The following is a 26,944-nucleotide window of genomic DNA, read 5'->3' on the forward strand; positions in this document are numbered from 1 at the left end:
CCAAAATGGCGCTGGTATAAATGGGACTCGTAACTCCTTGTTGTGTACTGGTTGCACAACCTTGATATCACGAGATACGTATGCAGTTTTGAAGCACATGGCGGGCGGGGACGAGAATTGATTGACTATTTCGACATCCTTATTGATATTAAGTTCTGATGTGTTATTGATTACTGTACTATTGTAAGTTGGAATTAACGTCACCCATGGTACTTGCCCGCAAATGTATATCTAGAAAATTTTATTGTAAGTGGCCCTGTCGTATTTTAATTACAAAATGTACGTCCACCGATTCCGCAACTGTTAGACACCTTAGTTCTTGCAACCTAATGGCCCGCTCGTTACGTTCCTCTACAGTGTAAATGTCTCCTCATCATATACGATTCCAGTTTGCTCCGTGGCTGGCCCACGTGGTTATAGGCCCGTATTTGTATACTGACATTTTCACAATAAAGGTTTTTAAAACAAAACATGGTAGTAGTATTTACATTGGTAAAGTTTTTAATTTTAGTCACTGTTTTCGAATCAGTAAAAGGCAAGTGAAATAAAGCAGTCCAATTACATGACGGATAAAAGGTATAATACGCAGGAACGCAGTTAAGATAAATGGTCAAGAGCTGTTGTGTTTTCGACTCCTGCAACATAAAGTGATCGATAAGAATCTGATATTCAGGCGTATCGGTGACTAAGACAGCAGGCCGAGCATCTTTTGCTCAACGGCTCCGTCATGGGACGAAGAAACGCCCTTTTTCTAGAAAAAGGAATATATTTTACTTGCAGGACAGTTGTAAATTTTCCGGGAAAGTACATTAGCCTGGAACATTATAACATATATGTTTAAGAAAAAATAATGTTCGAAAGCAATAAAAAGCGTAATTTTTAGGTCATATGACCAAGCCTTTCATCATTAGAATAACAAAAGTAAAATGAACCAATGAAAAGTTTTATAAACAAGTCACATGACCTGTTATGCTTACGTTACGCGCCGCGCCCCGGATCGCTTCCGGGAAGCTGCGCTTCGCGCACCGGAGCACTTCCGGGTGCGCTAACGCGGCGTGTCATATAACGCATTACGCGACAACGTAGGTCCAGAATATAGTCAAAATGTCTCCACCAACCAGCGGTCGGAACACAACCCCTTTCAGCAGTCTCAAAAGTTCTGTTAAATGACAAGAGAATGGACAGGCAATAAGGACCATCAGTCAAAGAGGGGAGGGCAAGCTCTTCCCTACCGGGTCACGTTGGGGCGCTACCGGAACTGATCGAATTGGTAGTCTACAGTGTTTCTGGATGTTTCAGACTGAAGCTGGCGTCAGCATGAGAGCACCACCATCTCGTAGCTCAGTCATGGCCATTCCACGAGCAATCATGGCAGCCGCTCCCCACCAGAAGCCTGTGGGAGTCGGGGGCCCCCAAGACTTTTGTAGAATCTTCAAGGCTCAGGGGACGCTTTCGAGAGTGGGGCCCAAGCCCTAGTAGACAAGCGTCCGAGTTCCAAGGTGTCCCAGGGCCATTTTAGTGGATCACGCCCAAATCTGAAGAGCCGGCCGCCATTTTGAGAGTCCTGTGGCAGCCGCCTATCGCTGCATCGCAAGAGCGGGAGCAACTCAACTACATGGTGAGCGAGACGCTGTAGTCACAAGAGCGGGCGGTAAACAGCTGAATGGCGGAAGAGGCACAGTGTAGCAAAAGCGGGCGGAATGGCAACTGAAACGGTAAAGGGGCGCCCCACTACAGCGTGTCTTCAGGTCAAACGGATTGTGGGACAAGGTCCAGAATGGAAGAGTCATCAAAAGGCAAAAAGTTCCGCCGGACCCCGGGAGCCGGCCGCCTATGTCGGGGCGATCTTAGGCCACACCAGGGCAACACGACTTGGGGAGGGGGCAGGAGCCAAGCGCCCCCTCCCAGTCCGCGCCACCACACCGTATGTTGAAAATCTGAAGCCATCGTTCTACAAACTCTCAACCAGCCTTGGATGGAAAAATCTTGATGAATGTACAAACTGAAAAACAGTTTTTGTCTGCATAGCATCAGCAGCAACGCTTGCTATCAGAGTGCATGAGTTTCATGCTCGATCGATTGAGCTAGCCGGATCAGGCAACAAAAAGTATAAAATAGTTATGTAAATAGTTATTTAATAAAATGTTTTACCCTGTTACTTTGCTGGTGTGTTGTATATATTTATAATATTTGCATAGAGTTTATCGTTGTTTTGGGCGGGGTGGGTGGCGGAGCCGAGCTGTCTTGCAGCCCTCATGGTGTGGAGCTCAGTTCATCTCACTATTTTCGTATTTCTCATGAAGGGTTGTTCCTAATGTTTCTATTTTAGCGAGGTCAAAAAGAGATCCCATTAGTGGCCTACTGATTTTGCTCGATTACTTTTGTTTTTTTACACGATTTTTCACTATCTGCAAAGACTAAACAGAGTATTGCGACTTTGTGCTTGTTTGTAAATAGAGAATGAACCAAAGAGAATCAATTCTAAAACAGTAAATGCTTGGATAACAATCAATCAAATGGAGACACAAGCAGGCACGACGGATTACAACGGGGGCAAAGGCCTGCGTTAACTACCCTTCACTATCTGCAAAGAGAGAGTACTACTAAGAGAAAAGAGGGGGGGGCAGCGTTCAAAGCACATCAGCGTGCATAAACATGAAAAAGTTTTGACCTATCATGTACTTGACATTTGACAGCTTTTGATATTTGCTATTAAAAAACCATTGAAATTCACTGAAAAAACCATAGGTTTTAGGCCATATATAGTTAGGGATTAGCATTTACAAAACCTTAATTTACTCGCACAAAACCATAGAAATTCGCATATATAGGTAGATGCAATAACTATATATCGCGCACCCGCAACCCACTGCTGATGATGTCACATATTACATCATTCATGACATGGTCAGTGACATCACTGATGACAAAACTGATGACATCTCAAATAAAATCATTCATGACATGGTCAGTGACATCACTGATGACATCACTGATGACATTTCAAATGACATCACTTGTAAAATCACTGATAACATCTCATTTGTCATTACTGATCACATCACTGATGATATCATTCATGTGATAATACGATCAACCTCTTCAGACTCTAATATAATCTTAGATACAATCATTGTAAACAGACTCTCACAGACTGTCACTCATCCATGGAGTTACTCACACATCTAGTCCGTTATGCAAAGAATCAATCACACCTCCATTTCCTCTATTATACAGTTATACACACCTTACGTAATCAAACATATACTAACACATATTTACTCTCTTATACAATCCCTGATACAAGTTCACAATGATCCATACAGCCACTCACACATTCACTGGCTCTTATGCAGTTATTTATATATGTCAATTCTTACATGTACTGTGTTTTACATATGTAGTTACTTTGACATGTAGCACTGAGATATCAATTCACTCACCAATACACTCATGCACACAGTCAACCGCCCATAAAGCTGTTTTCACATGCACTTTTGAACCCATACATCTACTGAATCAACTGCTCACACATCTATGCACAGAGTCGCACACCTCCCAGCCACCCCCACACACACACTCAGTCTCCCATACAAATATTTGGGCAACCAATCAATAACCCATATAGTTACTCATATAGCTACTGATCAACACATGCAGCAGTTTACAGAACTACAGTAATAATGATGCACAAATTAAGACAGTTTAGTCACTAACCCATGTACTCAGTGAGACATATTTAATCACTCTCTCATACAGTCAGTCATGCACCTACTAAATCCTTCATCCAAACACTTATACATCCACTCATTCTTCAATATGTAAGACATATTTTAACTTTACAGAAACATACAGTCACTGGGTGTTGTCATTTGAGATGTCATCAGTGATGTCATCAGTGATGTCACTGACCATGTCATGAATGATGTAATATGTGACATCATCAGCAGTGGGTTGCGGGTGCGCGATATATAGTTATTGCATCTAACTATATATGCGAATTTCTATGGTTTTGTGCGAGTAAATTAAGGTTTTGTAAATGCTAATCCCTAACTATATATGGCCTAAAACCTATTGTTTTTTCAGTGAATATATATATATATATATATATGTATATATATATATATATATATATATATATCCCAAAGAGTTGCCTGTGTAAAGAGAGCCCACGAACAGGTAATTTCTGTCGCCACATTTATTCATGAAGGGAGCATCGAAGACCAGCCGCCATGCCTCACATCATTGTTCCATTCTAGCCGACGCGTTTCGTGTTATGCACACTTCTTCAAAGGCCAGGTAACTGCTGAGAGAGCAGCGCAGCAAATTCCATGATGGCACCGTTGTATTTCATACTCCGCCCCAATGGGGGCGTGGCCACGACTGCGGCCCGATGGTCGTTGTAGTGCCCACAATGTTTCTGCAGTGAGCGGCCACGCTTGTTCACCCAAATAAGCTTGCATTGTCCCCAAGTGGGTCGTAGGGCCTGGCTTGAGTCCTCGCTGCACATTATTGTCCTTCAAAAATCGGCATTCTGTTCCATAAACGGTGGCGTCGGTTGGCGTCACCGCATGGGTGTCTCAACAACACCGGAGCTACTCCACGGCTCAGGCTAGCCGTTAAACATCCCAAAGAGTTGCCTGTGTAAAGAGAGCCCACGAACAGGTAATTTCTGTCGCCACATTTATTCATGAAGGGAGCATCGAAGACCAGCCGCCATGCCTCACATCATGGTTCCATTCTAGCCGACGCGTTTCGTGTTATGCACACTTCTTCAAAGGCCAGGTAACTGCTGAGAGAGCAGCGCAGCAAATTCCATGATGGCACCGTTGTATTTCATACTCCGCCCCAATGGGGGCGTGGCCACGACTGCGGCCCGATGGTCGTTGTAGTGCCCACAATGTTTCTGCAGTGAGCGGCCACGCTTGTTCACCCAAATAAGCTTGCATTGTCCCCAAGTGGGTCGTAGGGCCTGGCTTGAGTCCTCGCTGCACATTATTGTCCTTCAAAAATCGGCATTCTGTTCCATAAACGGTGGCGTCGGTTGGCGTCACCGCATGGGTGTCTCAACAACACCGGAGCTACTCCACGGCTCAGGCTAGCCGTTAAACATCCCAAAGAGTTGCCTGTGTAAAGAGAGCCCACGAACAGGTAATTTCTGTCGCCACATTTATTCATGAAGGGAGCATCGAAGACCAGCCGCCATGCCTCACATCATTGTTCCATTCTAGCCGACGCGTTTCGTGTTATGCACACTTCTTCAAAGGCCAGGTAACTGCTGAGAGAGCAGCGCAGCAAATTCCATGATGGCACCGTTGTATTTCATACTCCGCCCCAATGGGGGCGTGGCCACGACTGCGGCCCGATGGTCGTTGTAGTGCCCACAATGTTTCTGCAGTGAGCGGCCGCGCTTGTTCACCCAAATAAGCTTGCATTGTCCCCAAGTGGGTCGTAGGGCCTGGCTTGAGTCCTCGCTGCACATTATTGTCCTTCAAAAATCGGCATTCTGTTCCATAAACGGTGGCGTCGGTTGGCGTCACCGCATGGGTGTCTCAACAACACCGGAGCTACTCCACGGCTCAGGCTAGCCGTTAAACATCCCAAAGAGTTGCCTGTGTAAAGAGAGCCCACGAACAGGTAATTTCTGTCGCCACATTTATTCATGAAGGGAGCATCGAAGACCAGCCGCCATGCCTCACATCATTGTTCCATTCTAGCCAACGCGTTTCTTGTTATGTACACTTCTTCAAAGGCCAGGTAACTGCTGAGAGAGCAGCGCAGCAAATTCCATGATGGCACCGTTGTATTTCATACTCCGCCCCAATCGGGGCGTGGCCACGACTGCGGCCCGATGGTCGTTGTAGTGCCCACAATGTTTCTGCAGTGAGCGGCCACGCTTGTTCACCCAAATAAGCTTGCATTGTCCCCAAGTGGGTCGTAGGGCCTGGCTTGAGTCCTCGCTGCACATTATTGTCCTTCAAAAATCGGCATTCTGTTCCATAAACGGTGGCGTCGGTTGGCGTCACTGCATGGGTGTCTCAACAACACCGGAGCTACTCCACGGCTCAGGCTAGCCGTTAAACATCCCAAAGAGTTGCCTGTGTAAAGAGAGCCCACGAACAGGTAATTTCTGTCGCCACATTTATTCATGAAGGGAGCATCGAAGACCAGCCGCCATGCCTCACATCATGGTTCCATTCTAGCCGACGCGTTTCGTGTTATGCACACTTCTTCAAAGGCCAGGTAACTGCTGAGAGAGCAGCGCAGCAAATTCCATGATGGCACCGTTGTATTTCATACTCCGCCCCAATGGGGGCGTGGCCACGACTGCGGCCCGATGGTCGTTGTAGTGCCCACAATGTTTCTGCAGTGAGCGGCCACGCTTGTTCACCCAAATAAGCTTGCATTGTCCCCAAGTGGGTCGTAGGGCCTGGCTTGAGTCCTCGCTGCACATTATTGTCCTTCAAAAATCGGCATTCTGTTCCATAAACGGTGGCGTCGGTTGGCGTCACCGCATGGGTGTCTCAACAACACCGGAGCTACTCCACGGCTCAGGCTAGCCGTTAATCGAAGACCAGCGGCCATGCCTCACATCATTGTTCCATTCTAGCCGACGCGTTTCGTGTTATGCACACTTCTTCAAAGGCCAGGTAACTGCTGAGAGAGCAGCGCAGCAAATTCCATGATGGCACCGTTGTATTTCATACTCCGCCCCAATGGGGGCGTGGCCACGACTGCGGCCCGATGGTCGTTGTAGTGCCCACAATGTTTCTGCAGTGAGCGGCCACGCTTGTTCACCCAAATAAGCTTGCATTGTCCCCAAGTGGGTCGTAGGGCCTGGCTTGAGTCCTCGCTGCACATTATTGTCCTTCAAAAATCGGCATTCTGTTCCATAAACGGTGGCGTCGGTTGGCGTCACCGCATGGGTGTCTCAACAACACCGGAGCTACTCCACGGCTCAGGCTAGCCGTTAAACATCCCAAAGAGTTGCCTGTGTAAAGAGAGCCCACGAACAGGTAATTTCTGTCGCCACATTTATTCATGAAGGGAGCATCGAAGACCAGCCGCCATGCCTCACATCATTGTTCCATTCTAGCCGACGCGTTTCGTGTTATGCACACTTCTTCAAAGGCCAGGTAACTGCTGAGAGAGCAGCGCAGCAAATTCCATGATGGCACCGTTGTATTTCATACTCCGCCCCAATGGGGGCGTGGCCACGACTGCGGCCCGATGGTCGTTGTAGTGCCCACAATGTTTCTGCAGTGAGCGGCCACGCTTGTTCACCCAAATAAGCTTGCATTGTCCCCAAGTGGGTCGTAGGGCCTGGCTTGAGTCCTCGCTGCACATTATTGTCCTTCAAAAATCGGCATTCTGTTCCATAAACGGTGGCGTCGGTTGGCGTCACCGCATGGGTGTCTCAACAACACCGGAGCTACTCCACGGCTCAGGCTAGCCGTTAATCGAAGACCAGCCGCCATGCCTCACATCATTGTTCCATTCTAGCCGACGCGTTTCGTGTTATGCACACTTCTTCAAAGGCCAGGTAACTGCTGAGAGAGCAGCGCAGCAAATTCCATGATGGCACCGTTGTATTTCATACTCCGCCCCAATGGGGGCGTGGCCACGACTGCGGCCCGATGGTCGTTGTAGTGCCCACAATGTTTCTGCAGTGAGCGGCCACGCTTGTTCACCCAAATAAGCTTGCATTGTCCCCAAGTGGGTCGTAGGGCCTGGCTTGAGTCCTCGCTGCACATTATTGTCCTTCAAAAATCGGCATTCTGTTCCATAAACGGTGGCGTCGGTTGGCGTCACCGCATGGGTGTCTCAACAACACCGGAGCTACTCCACGGCTCAGGCTAGCCGTTAAACATCCCAAAGAGTTGCCTGTGTAAAGAGAGCCCACGAACAGGTAATTTCTGTCGCCACATTTATTCATGAAGGGAGCATCGAAGACCAGCCGCCATGCCTCACATCATTGTTCCATTCTAGCCGACGCGTTTCGTGTTATGCACACTTCTTCAAAGGCCAGGTAACTGCTGAGAGAGCAGCGCAGCAAATTCCATGATGGCACCGTTGTATTTCATACTCCGCCCCAATGGGGGCGTGGCCACGACTGCGGCCCGATGGTCGTTGTAGTGCCCACAATGTTTCTGCAGTGAGCGGCCACGCTTGTTCACCCAAATAAGCTTGCATTGTCCCCAAGTGGGTCGTAGGGCCTGGCTTGAGTCCTCGCTGCACATTATTGTCCTTCAAAAATCGGCATTCTGTTCCATAAACGGTGGCGTCGGTTGGCGTCACCGCATGGGTGTCTCAACAACACCGGAGCTACTCCACGGCTCAGGCTAGCCGTTAAACATCCCAAAGAGTTGCCTGTGTAAAGAGAGCCCACGAACAGGTAATTTCTGTCGCCACATTTATTCATGAAGGGAGCATCGAAGACCAGCCGCCATGCCTCACATCATTGTTCCATTCTAGCCGACGCGTTTCGTGTTATGCACACTTCTTCAAAGGCCAGGTAACTGCTGAGAGAGCAGCGCAGCAAATTCCATGATGGCACCGTTGTATTTCATACTCCGCCCCAATGGGGGCGTGGCCACGACTGCGGCCCGATGGTCGTTGTAGTGCCCACAATGTTTCTGCAGTGAGCGGCCACGCTTGTTCACCCAAATAAGCTTGCATTGTCCCCAAGTGGGTCGTAGGGCCTGGCTTGAGTCCTCGCTGCACATTATTGTCCTTCAAAAATCGGCATTCTGTTCCATAAACGGTGGCGTCGGTTGGCGTCACCGCATGGGTGTCTCAACAACACCGGAGCTACTCCACGGCTCAGGCTAGCCGTTAAACATCCCAAAGAGTTGCCTGTGTAAAGAGAGCCCACGAACAGGTAATTTCTGTCGCCACATTTATTCATGAAGGGAGCATCGAAGACCAGCCGCCATGCCTCACATCATGGTTCCATTCTAGCCGACGCGTTTCGTGTTATGCACACTTCTTCAAAGGCCAGGTAACTGCTGAGAGAGCAGCGCAGCAAATTCCATGATGGCACCGTTGTATTTCATACTCCGCCCCAATGGGGGCGTGGCCACGACTGCGGCCCGATGGTCGTTGTAGTGCCCACAATGTTTCTGCAGTGAGCGGCCACGCTTGTTCACCCAAATAAGCTTGCATTGTCCCCAAGTGGGTCGTAGGGCCTGGCTTGAGTCCTCGCTGCACATTATTGTCCTTCAAAAATCGGCATTCTGTTCCATAAACGGTGGCGTCGGTTGGCGTCACCGCATGGGTGTCTCAACAACACCGGAGCTACTCCACGGCTCAGGCTAGCCGTTAAACATCCCAAAGAGTTGCCTGTGTAAAGAGAGCCCATGAACAGGTAATTTCTGTCGCCACATTTATTCATGAAGGGAGCATCGAAGACCAGCCGCCATGCCTCACATCATGGTTCCATTCTAGCCGACGCGTTTCGTGTTATGCACACTTCTTCAAAGGCCAGGTAACTGCTGAGAGAGCAGCGCAGCAAATTCCTTGATGGCACCGTTGTATTTCATACTCCGCCCCAATGGGGGCGTGGCCACTACTGCGGCCCGATGGTCGTTGTAGTGCCCACAATGTTTCTGCAGTGAGAGGCCACGCTTGTTCACCCAAATAAGCTTGCATTGTCCCCAAGTGGGTCGTAGGGCCTGGCTTGAGTCCTCGCTGCACATTATTGTCCTTCAAAAATCGGCATTCTGTTCCATAAACGGTGGCGTCGGTTGGCGTCACCGCATGGGTGTCTCAACAACACCGGAGCTACTCCACGGCTCAGGCTAGCCGTTAAACATCCCAAAGAGTTGCCTGTGTAAAGAGAGCCCACGAACAGGTAATTTCTGTCGCCACATTTATTCATGAAGGGAGCATCGAAGACCAGCCGCCATGCCTCACATCATTGTTCCATTCTAGCCGACGCGTTTCGTGTTATGCACACTTCTTCAAAGGCCAGGTAACTGCTGAGAGAGCAGCGCAGCAAATTCCATGATGGCACCGTTGTATTTCATACTCCGCCCCAATCGGGGCGTGGCCACGACTGCGGCCCGATGGTCGTTGTAGTGCCCACAATGTTTCTGCAGTGAGCGGCCACGCTTGTTCACCCAAATAAGCTTGCATTGTCCCCAAGTGGGTCGTAGGGCCTGGCTTGAGTCCTCGCTGCACATTATTGTCCTTCAAAAATCGGCATTCTGTTCCATAAACGGTGGCGTCGGTTGGCGTCACCGCATGGGTTTCTCAACAACACCGGAGCTACTCCACGGCTCAGGCTAGCCGTTAAACATCCCAAAGAGTTGCCTGTGTAAAGAGAGCCCACGAACAGGTAATTTCTGTCGCCACATTTATTCATGAAGGGAGCATCGAAGACCAGCCGCCATGCCTCACATCATTGTTCCATTCTAGCCGACGCGTTTCGTGTTATGCACACTTCTTCAAAGGCCAGGTAACTCCTGAGAGAGCAGCGCAGCAAATTCCATGATGGCACCGTTGTATTTCATACTCCGCCCCAATGGGGGCGTGGCCACGACTGCGGCCCGATGGTCGTTGTAGTGCCCACAATGTTTCTGCAGTGAGCGGCCACGCTTGTTCACCCAAATAAGCTTGCATTGTCCCCAAGTGGGTCGTAGGGCCTGGCTTGAGTCCTCGCTGCACATTATTGTCCTTCAAAAATCGGCATTCTGTTCCATAAACGGTGGCGTCGGTTGGCGTCACCGCATGGGTGTCTCAACAACACCGGAGCTACTCCACGGCTCAGGCTAGCCGTTAATCATCCCAAAGAGTTGCCTGTGTAAAGAGAGCCCACGAACAGGTAATTTCTGTCGCCACATTTATTCATGAAGGGAGCATCGAAGACCAGCTGCCATGCCTCACATCATTGTTCCATTCTAGCCGACGCGTTTCGTGTTATGCACACTTCTTCAAAGGCCAGGTAACTGCTGAGAGAGCAGCGCAGCAAATTCCATGATGGCACCGTTGTATTTCATACTCCGCCCCAATGGGGGCGTGGCCACGACTGCGGCCCGATGGTCGTTGTAGTGCCCACAATGTTTCTGCAGTGAGCGGCCACGCTTGTTCACCCAAATAAGCTTGCATTGTCCCCAAGTGGGTCGTAGGGCCTGGCTTGAGTCCTCGCTGCACATTATTGTCCTTCAAAAATCGGCATTCTGTTCCATAAACGGTGGCGTCGGTTGGCGTCACCGCATGGGTGTCTCAACAACACCGGAGCTACTCCACGGCTCAGGCTAGCCGTTAAACATCCCAAAGAGTTGCCTGTGTAAAGAGAGCCCACGAACAGGTAATTTCTGTCGCCACATTTATTCATGAAGGGAGCATCGAAGACCAGCCGCCATGCCTCACATCATTGTTCCATTCTAGCCGACGCGTTTCGTGTTATGCACACTTCTTCAAAGGCCAGGTAACTGCTGAGAGAGCAGCGCAGCAAATTCCATGATGGCACCGTTGTATTTCATACTCCGCCCCAATGGGGGCGTGGCCACGACTGCGGCCCGATGGTCGTTGTAGTGCCCACAATGTTTCTGCAGTGAGCGGCCACGCTTGTTCACCCAAATAAGCTTGCATTGTCCCCAAGTGGGTCGTAGGGCCTGGCTTGAGTCCTCGCTGCACATTATTGTCCTTCAAAAATCGGCATTCTGTTCCTGCAACGACGTGTAAAGCGCCGCTACTTATGGGACAGGAGCCGGGCTTTTGGAGGAAGACTTGGTAAGCGGGGACTTGAGCCATGTCCCACGGCCCACTGTGGTAGCATATTTGACAATTTAGGGGGGCATTAGCGCAGCTGCTCACTGGAGAAATATGAAGCACTACAAAGACCAGAGTGCCGCTGGAAGGGCTACGCCCATGAAGGCGGGGTCGGATAATTGAGTGGTGCTTTCAAGTGCTGTGCTGCTGCCTCTTCTGTTCGTGAGCCTTTGAAAAAGTGGAATGACCACGAAACGCGTCAGGCTGAACTTTAATTTTGTGAGGCATTGCTGGTGTGTGCCCCGCTTCAACCCCTCCAATAAAGCTGATTGTGGCAACAGCATATCCTGGCGTGAGGCTCCTCTATACACAGGCATCAGATTGGGATATATATATATATATATTCACAGAAAAAACCATAGGTTATAGACCATATATAGTTAGGAATTTGCATTTACAAAACCTTGAAAATTCACTGAAAAAACCATAGGTTATAGACCATATATAGTTAGGGATTAGCATTTAAAAAACCTTATTTTATTTGCACAAAACCATTGAAATTCCATATATAGTTAGTTGCACTAACTATATATCGCGGACCTGCAATCCACTGCTAATGATGTCACATATTACATCATTCATGACATGGTCAGTGACATCACTGATGACATCACTGATGACATCTCAAATAACATCACTGATGACATCACTGATGACAACACCCAGTGACTGTATGTTTCTGTAAAGTTAAAATATGTCTTACATATTGAAGAATGAGTGGATGTATAAGTGTCTGGATGAAGGATTTAGTAGGTGCATGACTGACTGTATGAGAGAATGATTAAATGTGTCTCACTGAGTGTATGGGTTAGTGATTAAAGTGTCTTAATTTGGCAATCATTATTTATGTTGTTCTGTAAACTGCTGCATGTTTAAATCAGTAGCTATATCAGTAACTATATGGGTTATTGAATGGTTGCCCAAGTATTTGTATGGGAGACTGAGTATGTGTGTGGGTGGTTGGGAGGTGTATAACTCTGTGCATAGATGTGTGAGCAGTTGATTCCCTAGGTGTATGGGTTCAAAAGTGCATGTAGAAACAGCTGTATGGACAGTTGACTGTGTGCATGAGTATATTGGTGAGTGAATGGATATCTCAGTGCTACATGTCAAAGTAAGTACATATGTAAAACACACTCCATGTGAGAGTTGACATATATAAATAACTGAACATAAGAGCCAGTGAATGTGTGAGTGGCTGTATGAATCATTGTGAACTTGTATCAAGGATTGTATAAGAGAGTAAATATGTGTTACTATATGTTTGAATAAGTAAGGTGTGTATAACTGTATAGTTGAGGAAATGGAGATGTGATTGATTCTTTGCATGACTGACTAGGTGTGTGAGTAACTCCATGGATGTGTGACAGTCTGTGAGTGCCTGTTTACACTGAGTGTATCTAAGGTTATATTAGAGTCTGAAGATGTATTATCACATAAATGATATCATCAGTGATGTAATCAGTAATGTCAAATGAGATGTCAGTGATGTCATCAGTGATGTCATTTGAGATGTCATCAGTGATGTCATCAGTGATGTCATTTGAGATGTCATCAGTGATGTCATCAGTGATGTCACTGACCATGTCATGAATGATGTAATATGTGACATCATTAGCAGTGGATTGCGGGTCCGCGATATATAGTTAGTGCAACTAACTATATATGGAATTTCAATGGTTTTGTGCAAATAAAATAAGGTGTTTTTAAATGCTAATCCCTAACTATATATGGTCTATAACCTATGGTTTTTTCAGTGAATTTTCAAGGTTTTGTAAATGCAAATTCCTAACTATATATGGTCTATAACCTATGGTTTTTTCTGTGAATTTCATTGGTTTTTTAAAAGCTAATATCTATAGCTGTAAAATATATTCTTTATTAAGTGACGTATCACGTAGCCCGTGAGACGCCTCATGATGCATCGCATAACCGTGACGTATCGTCTCTGCAGCGCAAACCAAACCCAAAACGTAAGCGCGCCAGAACACGCTTAAAGATATATATATATTTTTTTAACCTTAATTAGACAAAATCCACACGTGCACATATCACAAACGTTCAAAAAACACAATATGTCGGACTCCCGTTACGCTGCCGGTTAGCTGCCCGGTTAACGTACCAGGAAGCACCTTTACCGCGAAAAATCGCAATTTTTTTTTCTTTTGCCCCGCAGGGAACTTTAATAGCCCCCTCATCAATCCTAGGGGTTCAGGAGGGGTCTGCCTTACCCCTTTCATTCATTTACACCTTTTTTTTTTCCACCTCTTGTCTCTCGATCCTACCGAGGGACAAGATGGCGGCCGCTCCGGACTGTTTACAATGTTGACAGCCAATCAGCTACTCCTCAGACTCCCGTTACACTGCCGGTTAGCTTCCCGGTTAGCTGTCTGGTTAGCTGCCCGGTTCGCGTACCAAGACGCGTCTCTACGGCGAAAAAATCGGATTTTTTTTTTTTTTGGCCCCGCGTGGCTTTATAATATCCCCCTCATCAATCCTATGGGGTCAGAAGGGGTCTACCTTGCCCTCTTTCCTTCATTTCCCCCTTTGTTTTGGTCTCCTCTTGTCTCTCGATCCTACCGAGAGACAAGATGGCGGCCGCTCCGGACTGTTTACAATGTTGACAGCCAATCAGCTACTCCTCAGACTCCCGTTACACTGCCGGTTAGCTTCCCGGTTAGCTGCCCGGTTCGCTTACCAAGACGCGTCTCTACGGCGAAAAAAATCGGATTTTTTTTTTTTTTTTTGGGGCCCCGCGTGGCTCTATAATATCCCCCTCATCAATCCTAGGGGGTCAGAAGGGGTCTACCTTGCCCCCTTTCCTTCATTTCCCCCTTTGTTTTGGCCTCCTCTTGTCTCTCGATCCTACCGAGAGACAAGATGGCGGCCGCTCCGGACTGTTTAGAATGTTGACAGACACCGGAGGGCCAATCAGCTTCGCATCGCAAAGTTCCGATACGCGAAAAGTTCGCTAACCGGATCGCTGCCCGGAGCGCTGTTACAGATATATATCTTGATTTAAACGTTAATTTCTCAAAATCCACTGAAGCACATATGTTGAGACCTAGCAAAGGCACATCGGGCTAACAGTCCCTACAATTTTGCCAAGTTTCGTGGAAATCCATTCAGCCGTTCGGGCTAAAAGTGAGTCCAACCGCCCTATGGAAAAATGAATGGGAAAAACGCGTTTTGGGACCCCCCTTTTTTCTCGACCCCCCCTTGACGACCCCCCCAAATTTTCAGGAGCTGCTCAGAAACAAAATGTGCCATTTTCCTGAAAATTTCAGCCAATTCCGTCCACAAACGCCAAAGTTATTAGACATAGAATTTTCAAAAGTTCCATAGAGAAAAAATCCTAACTATATATACCTACTGGCTATCGCCAGTAGGTAATATATATATATATATATATATATATATATATATATATATATATATATATATATATATATATACATATATATACATATATATATATATATATATATATATATATATAATGATTAAGGCACATTATAGTTAGTTGAAAATGTCAGTTAAAACATGCTGTTTTTTACTAACAAAACCATTGAAATTCACCATCATTGCCTCAGCCTCCTTCATTTCCCTGTCTGGTTCTCCACCCAAGTCAGAGTAATGCAGGCAATACACTTCCACTGTCTGAGGAAGCTACATCCACCCTCCCTTTTGAGCCATGCTAAACCAGGAAACATGCGAAATGGACCCCACTGGTTCCAGCACTCAAACTCTCACCACACACAAAGGCATACTACCACACAGTGGCGGCTGTTTAGGAACCAGTGGTTGGTGGAGGGAACTGGATAAAAAACTTTTTTTTAAATGTACTTATTTGCCGCCATTACTGCACGCCTCTCCTATGTCCTCACCAGCACTGTAGGGACCCAGGCTCCAGACTCTCCCAGTCAATCACGACGCGGCATGAGCAACTTGTGATTGGTCTGGGTGGCCTGTTTGGCCGCTCAGGCAGTACCTGGAAGCCTGAGCATATTCTCCACGGGGCTGTGCAACACAGCCCCATCGAGAACGTTCTAAGTGCACGTGATTGTGCTTACTTTGGTAGTGCAAAAACCACTCCTCACTCTGCTCAGCCCCGCCCCCACCCGGCCACAATCCTTCGCAGAAAAATAAAATGATAATAAAGGCTTGTTATTATCTTTTTATTTTATTTTTATTGTTTTCACAGTTCAATTAGCAGTGGAGTGACGTTCCTCTGGCTTTAGCGGAGGACCCACCAATGCTACCACATATGTGTTCCTGCTTCACTGCACACACATGCACCCGACAAGCACCCCTGGTTTCAGTGCAAAGATCTTGTGTTTAAGTATAAGGGGGGTCAGTAGATCACACTCACCTTGGACACAGAAAAAGGTCTGGTCATACTAATGATTCACAAAACTAGGTTTGCTGCCACAATCACTTTATGTGACTACCCTGGTCATGGGCAGTAGTCCTTTTATCAGCTATGAGGGCACACAGTGCTCATAGAACAGGTTGCGGGCATCGCATTGCCATAAACAGGCTAAGGCCTCTGCTTCAGGATACCTGATTCACTTGCAGTCTGGCACTCAGGACAGGGGTACACACGTATATCATGCAGGAGACATTCCCATCTCAACAATGTGAGACTGAGAGCAAGATTACTGTACCAATTGTGTTCTCCTGTTTCTTCAACTTCTCTCCAAGTTTCTGGTTGTGCAGGTGTAGGTCGGCTATCTGTTCTCCGAGCATTGCTGACTGCCTGTGACAATTACATACATTTACAGTTATTTACCTTGTTGTCTTGACCCCATACTATAATCAATACATTGATAAAAAAATCTAATTTCTTCCTGCCAATCTATTACCACTGTATAAATTATATAACACTTGCTATAACATCTGGCATCACTTTATACACAAACATGGATGATGATCTTGAATGAAGCTTTCCCTACCATGGGACACCTTCTACCCCCCTGGTGTTTTTTAAACTTTGGGTTTCATCTGTGCATGCCCTCATCTATGAAAACCTTTCACTATCACACTGGTTAATATTTTGCTCCAGATCATCGAGTCTACTAGTGAGTTAAATTACTTTTTTTTTAATAACTTTATTTTATTGATTTTAAGCAGACAAAGGTAATCAACGAAAAGTACCCAATGACCCAAATATAACACAGTTGGTGCAATCATGAACAGAAGCATTCAAACTCTGCTTGTGTAATAAGCAACCCAGCTAGCCAGTCCCAGTAAAGAGGTACAATGACTGTCCCAGGGCCATGTGGATCAATGGTGGTACAGACAATAATAAAGGGCCTTCTCCTGGAAACATACCTGTCCAAAACCCCCCTCCCACCCCAACACCCCCCAGCCCAACTGTCCCCCCACCCCGGGAACCGGTGTGCCGTGCGCCATAGAGGAGCAATGGTTTACGCCTTTTGAGATGTATCTGCAGAGGGCGGAATGTCTGTAAGTCGGAGCACTCGCAGGTACTTGGGGAAGGTCACCTAATTGAACTTCTGCGCTAGCAGAGAGAGGAGCGGTTTCCAAACCATGTGGAATGATGCAGACGAATTCGTGATGGTGGCTTGTATGCGCTCCATACCAATGATGTACCATAGCTTATGCAGCCACCCAGTGTGAGGGGCGAGTCGTAGTACCCCAAAGGGATAAGATATGGTGAACAGCTGCGCCCAGGGCCAGACCCATCTGCCTCACACGCATGGACTTGAGTGGAAAGGTGAGCGCGTTGGGCAGGCCTAAAAGGGTGTATGCCGGGAATCGGGGGACCTCTGTGTCGAAGTAAGTATCCACGTCTTTCAGCACCTCCTCCCAGAACCCCTGTACTTCCCTACACTCCCAGAGAATGTGTGTCAGGGTGTCCGTCACCCCACAGCCCCTCCAACATTCAGAGCTTCGGTCTGGATTCATTTGATGCAGTCTAGCAGGTGTTAGATGCCAAAGGGCCGATAATGGGGTGTCAGCGGTGTCGTTGGATGCTAAGTAATCGGTTATGCACTTCTGCACCTGCCAGCAGGTATCCGGTCGCTGTAACAATGACTCTCGCAGCCGCCACTTCCCTCTCCACCGACCGGACCAAGGTTTTAAGTTCGGTAGACCCTATAAAATGATCCAGGCGAGCATACGTATGATGGACATGGGAATAAAAAGAGTATTGTGTGCTGTGAGGGTGTGCTTCCCTCCATATATCTACCAGACCTCTCTCCCAGAGCCACGCTGCCCCTGCAATGGAAATCGAGCCTGTAGCCCTGTGTCTGTGGCCTGCCCTGTCTTTCTCGGGGTCCATAACTATATTAAGATCCCCCCCAAGTAGGATCTGTCTATCATGGTAACAGAGGACCTCTGAAAGTGAGTCAGTTAGAAAGAGCTCCTGTCCAGAATTCGGGGCATATATGGAACCCACAACTAAGGAAGTGTCCCCCACCCAGAACCTGTATGCCAATAATCTCCCTTTCGTCTCTGCTACTTTGTCTCCAACCCTGCCCTGAAAGTGCTGTGCAAGTGGAATGGCCACCCCTCCCCCCTTTTTCTCTAGAAAAGAGGAATAAAATTGGTGGGGAAATGCCCTGGACCTAATCCTGTGCCAGTCCTTTGGTAGCAAGTGTGTCTCCTGCAAAAGACAAATAGAGGCCCCAGAATTCTCTAGGTAGCTTAGAATAGCCCGTCTCTTGATGGGGTTATTTAACTCTTTCACATTGGGAGTCAAGACTTGGATCATAGGAAAGAACTCAGAAATAGTGCAATGTCAGATTGTCTCAATGACAGGGCAATGAATGGAAATCACGTAGGGTCAAGCCTGTGGGCAGCCGCAACTCTGTAGCACATACCCTTCCCACCACAAATCTTCCCCAACCTTTGCACACCGGTTCCACCCTCCCAGAACCCCACCCCCTGCCCAACCCTCATACCACCCCCTCCCTAACCCCAACACCCAAACCTCCAACCAACCGACCCGACCCCTCCGTGAATGTCCTGGGCCTCTCCCAAAATGTCCCGAAACATGTCCTGCAGGAAGCTCACAACGCTCTCTCCTTCTGCTTCTAACCAAGCGCCCCCAGACCCCTCCTCTAACCCCACCCCCCTACCGCTCCCCCCTCCCTAACCCCAACAGGGAGTCCCCAGTGTTTCGTCATAGTCCCAGGCCAGTTAACACACAGTTCAGGCCTGTGGTGAAGGTGTGTGAGGGAACGTGTGGCAATGGCGACCCTTCCGGCCCCCCGCCCATCCCCCCCAACTTGCATGACCGTGTTGCAGTATAGTCCCCTCACTCCGCAAGAGCACTCTGCCGATACTGTGTCCTTGGACACCTCTTGGACAGCCAGAGCCTGCTACCAGGCCATTGTAGAAGGATACGGTTTCATGGACGCCTTAGGCAAGCGCTTGCGGGTAACCCTTTGCACCCACTCTCTGATGGGCGCCGATGATGAGCTGGAGATGGGAGCCGTGAAGTGTCCAAGGATGAAGCGTCCTCGTTGAGTTCGATACCCAGCAGGGAGCAGGTCTCCTGTAGCGATCGCATCTGATGCAAAGCCCCATTCCATTTGAAGATCAACCTAAAGAGGTGACCCCACGAATAAGGGACCACCTTATCTCGCAGGAATGTGGTGACCACTTTAAAGGCTTTTTGTTTGTGTAGAGTGATGGCTGAGAGGTCCTGGTAGTGCGCCACTGGTTGCCCAAGGTATTTTAGAGGTTGCTTTTGTCGCGCTTCCCGCAAGACTCTCCCCTTCAAGGGGAAGTCCGGGAGGAAGGCCAAAATGTCGGGAGGAGGAGTAGGCGCCGGTGTGCCAGGCCGACTCTTTGCGCCCTGTCGATGCAAAAGTCGAAGTCCTAGGCCTCACCCAAAATGTCCCGAAACATGTCCTACAGGAAGCTCACAACGCTCTCTCCTTCTGCTTTAAGAGGCACACCTCGAACCCTGATGTTGTTCGTTCTGGACCTATTTTCAAGGTCCTCCACGTGCGCCTGTATGTCCACCTGCTGGTCGCGAAGACGAATAAGCTCCTGCTGCAGCTGTTCCACTTCGTCGCCCATTGACTGCTCCGCCTCTTCAATAGCTGCCACCCGTTCGCCCAAATCATCCACGTCTCGGCGGAGTTCCCGGTGTTCACCGGCCATGTCTTGTTTCAGCACATGGAAGTCATCTCGCAGGGAGCTAAACAGTGCCTAGAGAAAGGATTTGGTTATTGGGACCTCTCAATCTCCCTGGTCAGCAGATGGCTTGGCTTGGGGGAGGGTGGGTTCTTGTCGCCCTTGGGGGGGCCTTTGATGAGCATATCCGTGAGTGTCCTCCCACCTCTTCTCCCGGCATTGGCCATGATATGTGATGATCCTGCAGCCTCTTCCGTGCAATGCTGAGGGTCTCCTCCGTTTAAGTGTCGCGTGTATATGAGGAAGATTTGGGCAGTCGACCTGCTACCAACACCCCGTCAATGGAGACGGCTAGGTGAAGTTGCACCAGCTGCTGAACCGGCCCTGCTTTCGACTCTGGGTGCCGTTGCCTCCTTGCGGTCAGGGGGACCATCCCTCGCCCGGGGGGTGACTCAGTATATCCCATGCCAACCAGGCCCTCCACCGGCCGTAAACACCTTCTTCCACCTTTCCTGGTCAGTTCACCCCCTTCGCCGGGCCTCGGCAAAGTACGTAAGTTATAACTTTCTCTCCGCTTAGTCCCTCAACTGCCAGGCTCCCAGGGGTATCTCACTCCCCGCGTGTCGCACCGTCCCTCCAGTGCAAGTGGTCGACGATCTCTGCCTCTTGTGATCCACCACAGGCAACTGTTTGAATCCAGCTAGGCCGCTGCAAGGCCGAATATGCAGGCCCGGAAGCACCGACCTGGATTTGCACACCCGCAGCCCTGGGACACTCCCACTGTATCGGATCTTCGCCTGGTCAGTCCTTCAGCGCTCATTGCCGTGGGGGCCTCTGTGCCCTGCCGAGCGTCTGCCTTCACAAAGTAAGTGGGGGGGGGCCGTGAGCTAAGCCACCCACCCCCACGGTAGAAAAACAGTGGCCAGTCTGAGGCCGCCAAGCCGCGGCCTAAATTTTTGCGCCCTCCTGGGTGCCGAGTGCGATTTCCCGCGTCGCCTGACGCTGGCAGCCCCCTCTGCCTCGGCCGTAGGAGACCGCTCCTCACCTGCAGCCACCAAGGAGTGTCCCGACAGCAGGCAATCCCCAATGTCCGGCACCAGCAGGGTGTCTCTTGGCCTACCTCCACTCAGTAGGCCAGAGCGCCCGGACCTCGATTTTCACAGCGGCGCGGGAGGGTCCGCAGCCATTACCGGATGTCGCCAGGGCCCGCCTCTCATTCTGCTCGTAGTCTGGACCGGCGCTCACTTCACCGCCTTGAAGGGTGTCAGCAGCCTCACCAAAGCGCAACCTGGCCTGGGAGCACTCGCAGGTCCAGACACGCGTCCCTCCACTCCTCCATCAATCGGCCGCCATTTTGCGCCCGCCGACCGCAGGGCACCGTCGCAGCCGTCCGGCACCACCCAAGGCTTAAAGCGGCTCACAGGACAGGCGTCCCCCGTCCAACGCTCTCTCGGCCAGTAACCTCGCCAAGCCACGGTATGAAAGCGTATTTAAAGTCGGGAAGGGGGATCTCGAGCGGGGAGCCACGGGATTCTGCTGCCATTCAGGTCGCCATCTTGGCTACGCCCCCGTTAAATTACTTTTTAACAAGGCCGCAAACAAAGCCCCACTAAAACATCACTAAAGAGACTAAGTCATTTTGTCACCATTTTTCCATTTGTATCATAGAATTGTATTACTTTTTGTAGGAGCCTTGTTATTGGTTACTCTCATTGACATTCACTAGAAAAATTTAAATCTCTATTTTTACCAAATTGTTTAGATGATGCATTCTTAAAACTGCACTGTTGTTAGTGCCTGACATCCCCGCACCTTCCATTCACTCCTTTCAGCCCTTCATGCAAACCTTTAACCTCAACTCACTGATGGCTTTACGTTCCAGGACTGCAGTTGCTGCTTGAAGCCTGCTGCCACTGGCAATAATCAAGTTACCCTGCATCCTACCTATGGTCTTTCTCTTCATGTGGCGACGAGGGCCAGTGGCACCAGGTTCAACATATTTGGAACTCGTGGTGGCTGGTTGTAGTTTCTGTCACACTGATTTTGGAGGGAGTTGGTGTGCCATCCATCTAGGCAGTGCTATTGAGTCTGTGGAGTGCCTCAAGGCATTGTAGGTACCCTGTGTGATTCAAGCAGCTTTCCGCGATTGTTGGTTCCTCACAAGAGCCAGGACTCATCATGTAAAGTGAAACGCGGAGTATGTGCAGCAGTTTGGGACCATTTCAGAGCCCTAATGCGCAGTTTATAACTTTAAACATCATGCTCAAAGCAATCTTACTGCGTACCTAGGCAGCAGTCATAAGCCCTACCGCATTTAGAAAACTACAGAATTGTCTTGCCGGCCATTTTAGGACGGGTTATTCATGCCCCAATTTTGTAAGAAGCTCTACTTACTAGAGAAACAGAGAGCGACGAGCGTAACTGGCAGTCATCTTTAAAGTGGAAAATACTGATTGCTTTTTGCAAGCCAATTTTGATTGGGCACTCCATGAAAATTGAGAAGTATTTCCATCTAGAAAGGAAAGGAACTACCATATGCGGAATTATTGAACAATTACTAGTTTATAGTTGTGCCTGCATCAAAAGTGATAGGCACACCATATTTCATGTGAAGAACAGGTTCATTGCAAGCATACTTATTTACTTCACATTTGTGCCTGCATTAACGGTGATAGGCACATCAAATTTCTTTAAGACAGCAACTCACCCACCTTGGTTCCTCTGGTTCGAATTAACCATAGATGAAATTGCAGCACCCCACCATTTCTCACAGTGCCCGCCACCCTTCCCTTATGTCGTGAAGTATGGAAAGAGGCATTTGAGGGATAATTAGAGGTCATAGATGGAGACACTTTCACTTCAAAGAAGAAGAAGGGGTTATTAGTCTGTAATCTAGGGCCTGAAGGCAGAAGTGTGTTGAAAACTGCCCCTTTAGAAACCGTCAGAGTTCCTACAGGAGCTGGGGACAGAGATGAGGGTGCTAATGAGGTTGTCTTAATATCTTTCGGCGCTGAAAACTATGGACAAAACGTTTAACCCAGGGAAGAACATTGTTTGAGAATGGCACAAATTCTTACAACAGTCGCAACTTCCGAGTGAACCAGTCGACGACTTAGTGGCAGCATTGTGAACACTTGCAATTACGTGTAATTACATTATTACAGGGAGTTTAAAGACGAAATTGTATGTGATCAACTTACTGAAAAAATGTATAATAGGAAAATACAAGAGAAATTGTTATCTATCAAAGAGCCAGATTGCCAGAAAACTCTTATAATTTTAGAAATACTGAACATTCTGAATAAGGTGTCAAAGAAATTAGTGCAAATACTAGTATGCGTGAAGTGAAGATATTGGCGAAACAGTCTGACAAACCGTGAGAGAAAGAAAAAGCCATAAGAGAAAGAAAATGTTGATAATCGTTCACCCCAAAGTGTGTTGGTGTGCGAGAGAAATTTGTTTGGGAAGGAGTGTGAGAACTTGTTTTCGATGTGTGAGCAAGAATCATTTAACCCCTTCGACGCTCATGAGGTACACCTCTCGTACACTCATGACGAGTTGAGCTCGTCATGAACCGTGGGTTTTTGCAATCTTCAGCGCACCGCGGAAATCTGCACCGCACGCAAGGCGTTAAGCAACAGCAATAGTGTTTCCGCTGTAGGGGGGATCATGTTTTAAATGTCGTATGAAAGGGCATGATGCTCAGGTATGTAAATCAGGGAGGTATTAAAAAGGGCAAACAGGGAATGAAGTGGATGATATGAAGACTGAGTCTGATGAGAGCTTCATGTTGACATTATGCACATCTGAAGATGAGGATGGTGCACTTGTGGAATTTGCTTCCGTAGGGTCAATGAGGGGAAAAAAACACATTGTAAATGATGTGTGTAGTTCCTCTGGAAGAAGCTTTAGGGTTCAAGGTTCCAGGGAGAGGAATATGCTCCAAAAGGAGCCGGGTCCCTCACACAACCAAATGGGTGTCATGCTTCATCACTGGGCTAACTCCTCGTTGGGCCGGCGCTGCAATGCCTGATAGGTACCCACACAGGGGCTCTTTGCCAGATATCTTTTAGTTAGCTGTCTGGTAAAGTGAGAGTTTTATGGGCTAGACAGGTTTAGTGTAGAATGGTGACAAAAGTGAATTAAAATAGGTGCAGTGGTAACAAAGTCAGTCAGTTTCATAAATGAGCTCACTAACCTAATTAGAATTACAATTCACATGTTTTTTGTGTACCCATGTGAAAGTGTCACTCAGCTGGATCACTTTTGTGACATCTGCGTAGGAACAAACATTGCAGACTCACAGGAGAAATGTCCCACTAGGTAATGTCATTACCTGCAGTCGAGTGGCTATCCCTGGTGTGGCCCTGTCGCCATCTTACAGGTCTGAGGCCCTTCGGCAACTGGCGTGGCTCGGAGTCCCCTGGGCCCTGCTGCTGAGCGGGGCAAAGCGGAGGTGCAGCGGAGGCGGCATACCATTGGAGCGGGAGCTGGGCTGACCCTGTCTTTCTTGGGAAGAGGCAGCGGCGACGTGGGATAGCTGTCCCAGGTGGCGTTTCTGGCCGATGCTGCTGGGGAGCTACGGGAGCCGAGGCAGAGCTGGGCGCTGGGGTGCTCGGCCGTGGCGATAGACTGCTGTTCGTCACCTATTACGGCTGTATGAATCCTTCACTGATGCTGATGGGCCGTCGTCCGATATGGGCATGGCAGAGATAGCCCTCCTCCCCAAACCCGGAAAGGACCCCTCACGTTGTGCATCCTACCGCCCTATAGCCCTGTTAAACACTGACCTAAAAATCTATACTAAGCTGCTGCCGAAGCTCCACATGCCGGGGCTGGTGGACTCGGATCAGGTTGGCTTCATCCGCAATCGGCAGGGGGCGGATAACGTGCATAGAATTGCACACTTGGTGGGGAAAGCTCACCATTCGAATATACCGGCCTGCCTCCTGTCGCTAGATGCGGGTAAAGCATTCGACCGGGTAGACTGGGCTTTTCTGTGGGTGGTTTTACATAAGATAGGGCTTGGCCCGAACATGATCGCCAGGGTCATGGCACCATATCTCGCCCGCTGGCCAGGATTTGGGCAAATGGGCGACTCTCAGCACCCTTCCCCATCCATAGGGGTACTAGGCAGGGGTGTCCCCTCTCACCCTTGTTGTTTGCCCTGGTAGTTGAGCCCCTAAGCGGAATTGATACGGCAGGCACCGGACATTCATGGTGTCCAGCTTGGAGGACGCGAAAATAAGGTAGAACTTTTCGCAGATTACCTTATCCTCACCTTAACGCGCCCTCAGGTGTCCCTCCCAGCTCTACACTCTCTATTACGTTTTTTTGAGTGGGCCTCCGGCGTTAAGATTAATCACGACAAATCTTCGGCCCTGAATCTCACCATCCCAAAGGTGGAGATTCCAGTACTTGAGAAGCTTGTGCCGATTCAATGGGCCTCCAATTACCTTCTCTACCTTGGCCTCCAGCTGACTCCCTCTCTAGACAATTGGACGCAAGTGAACTGGTGGGAGTGTTGGAAGGCAATCCTGGAAGACCTACGGAGATGGAAGCCCCTAGCGATCTTGTGGCTGGGCAGGGTGAACGCCATCAAGATGCCGATACTCCCTAAAATGTTATACTTATTTCAATGTCTCCCCACACCTATCCCCTTGCATCATATACAAGGTCTCCAACGAGAAATTACGGCCTGCATATGGGGCGGATGTCGGCCACGTTTCTCGCAGAAGCTTCTTATGTGACCGTGTAACAGGGGGGGGGGCTGGCTTGTCCCAACTTGGTGGATTACTATTGGGCCTCGCACCTCCGTTTTGCGGTGGAATGGACGACGACGGAGAGCGAGAAGGTGTGGTTACATATGCATCGGGTGGTGACGTGGTGCACCATTTGGGATCTCACATAGCTCCATTAGGCGGCGCGCTCTAGGAGTGCGTATGTAGCGGTGCCTACTAGAACGAGAACATTGCTGGATGTATGGGACAAGGTGGCGGAGCGCAGAGGTCTTAAGACGTTTCCTTCACCGCACACCCCTCTTGAGGGGAATCCGCTCTTCCGGCCGGTCCATCGTACGCGCGCCTTCGAAGCCTGGGCGGAAGGGGGATGCAGGGCGATATGTGATCTGTGTGGGGAGTGTTTAAGACTTCTGCACAATGTAGAGAGGAGTTCTGTGTCTCACCGGAGGCGGGATTGCAGTATGCTCAGTTGAGGCACGGGGCTTCTGGGAGCAAGATGCAGCAGGCAGCTACCCGCGCCTTCACCCCTTTGAGCGGCTGGTCTGCTCTTTTGATGGATCCAAGGGGCTGATATCCCGGATCTATCAGATCCTGCAGCACCCTCCTGTAGCCCCCTCTCATCCGTATCAGAGGCAGGCAATTGACATCCACAGCGGACATTACACCTGCGCAGTGGAATCGGTTATGGCAAGATATCCCCAAAATGTATCGCAGTATCCCACAGCGGGAGAATGCATATAAAGTTATGACTCAATGGTATTATGCTCCACTGTGTTTGCATAAGATGTTTCCTTCGTCTTCTCCCTTATGTTGGAGGTGTCTGACTGCATCTGGGGACTTCATACATGTGTGGTGGCCGTGCTCAGCGTTGACCATGTTTTGGAAGGAGGTACTTAGTCACATTAGGGGGGTGTTGGGGTTCCCTCTGCCTGAGGCCACAAACACGATCCTATTGGGCATCAAAGCTGCTGGCCTGAAAGCACTCAGTCGGAGCGACTGGATTCTGGTGCTTCACATGCTAGGGGCGGCTAAACAGCTTATAGCCTTGTATTGGAAACGAACTGAGGCTCCTCCAGTGGCCGCCTGGTTTATGCGCTTTTGGCATGTCATATCTATGGAGCTTTTCACAGCGCGGCTGCAAGCACGCAATACCCGCTTTAAGGCTGTTTGGCAACCTCTGATTAAATATCTCTGTGAGGTTGAGCGTGCACGTTTGCCTGCCAGGCTTAGGGCGCAGCGCCTCTTCGAAGATGCAATTGTTCCGTCTGACCCTGGCAGATTGCTCCCGTAGGCGCATTGCTCACTTCCCCGCTTGC

At 48.9% G+C, this 26,944-nt stretch overlaps 1 protein-coding gene across 1 annotated transcript in view; it reads right to left on the reverse strand.

Annotated features, from left to right (window-relative positions):
• The window catches only part of LOC147701976 (ketosamine-3-kinase-like), a 268,222-nt gene that overhangs the window by 97,706 nt on the left and 143,572 nt on the right, over nucleotides 1–26,944 (reverse strand). The window contains exon 3 of the mRNA XM_086928734.1: nucleotides 16,443–16,534. Coding sequence (XP_086784860.1) covers nucleotides 16,443–16,534 — 92 coding nt within the window. The remainder of the gene's footprint in view (nucleotides 1–16,442; nucleotides 16,535–26,944) is intronic.

The sequence above is a fragment of the Lissotriton vulgaris genome, chromosome 7 (assembly GCF_964263255.1).
Source record: "Lissotriton vulgaris chromosome 7, aLisVul1.2, whole genome shotgun sequence".
Lineage (NCBI taxonomy): Eukaryota > Metazoa > Chordata > Amphibia > Caudata > Salamandridae > Lissotriton > Lissotriton vulgaris.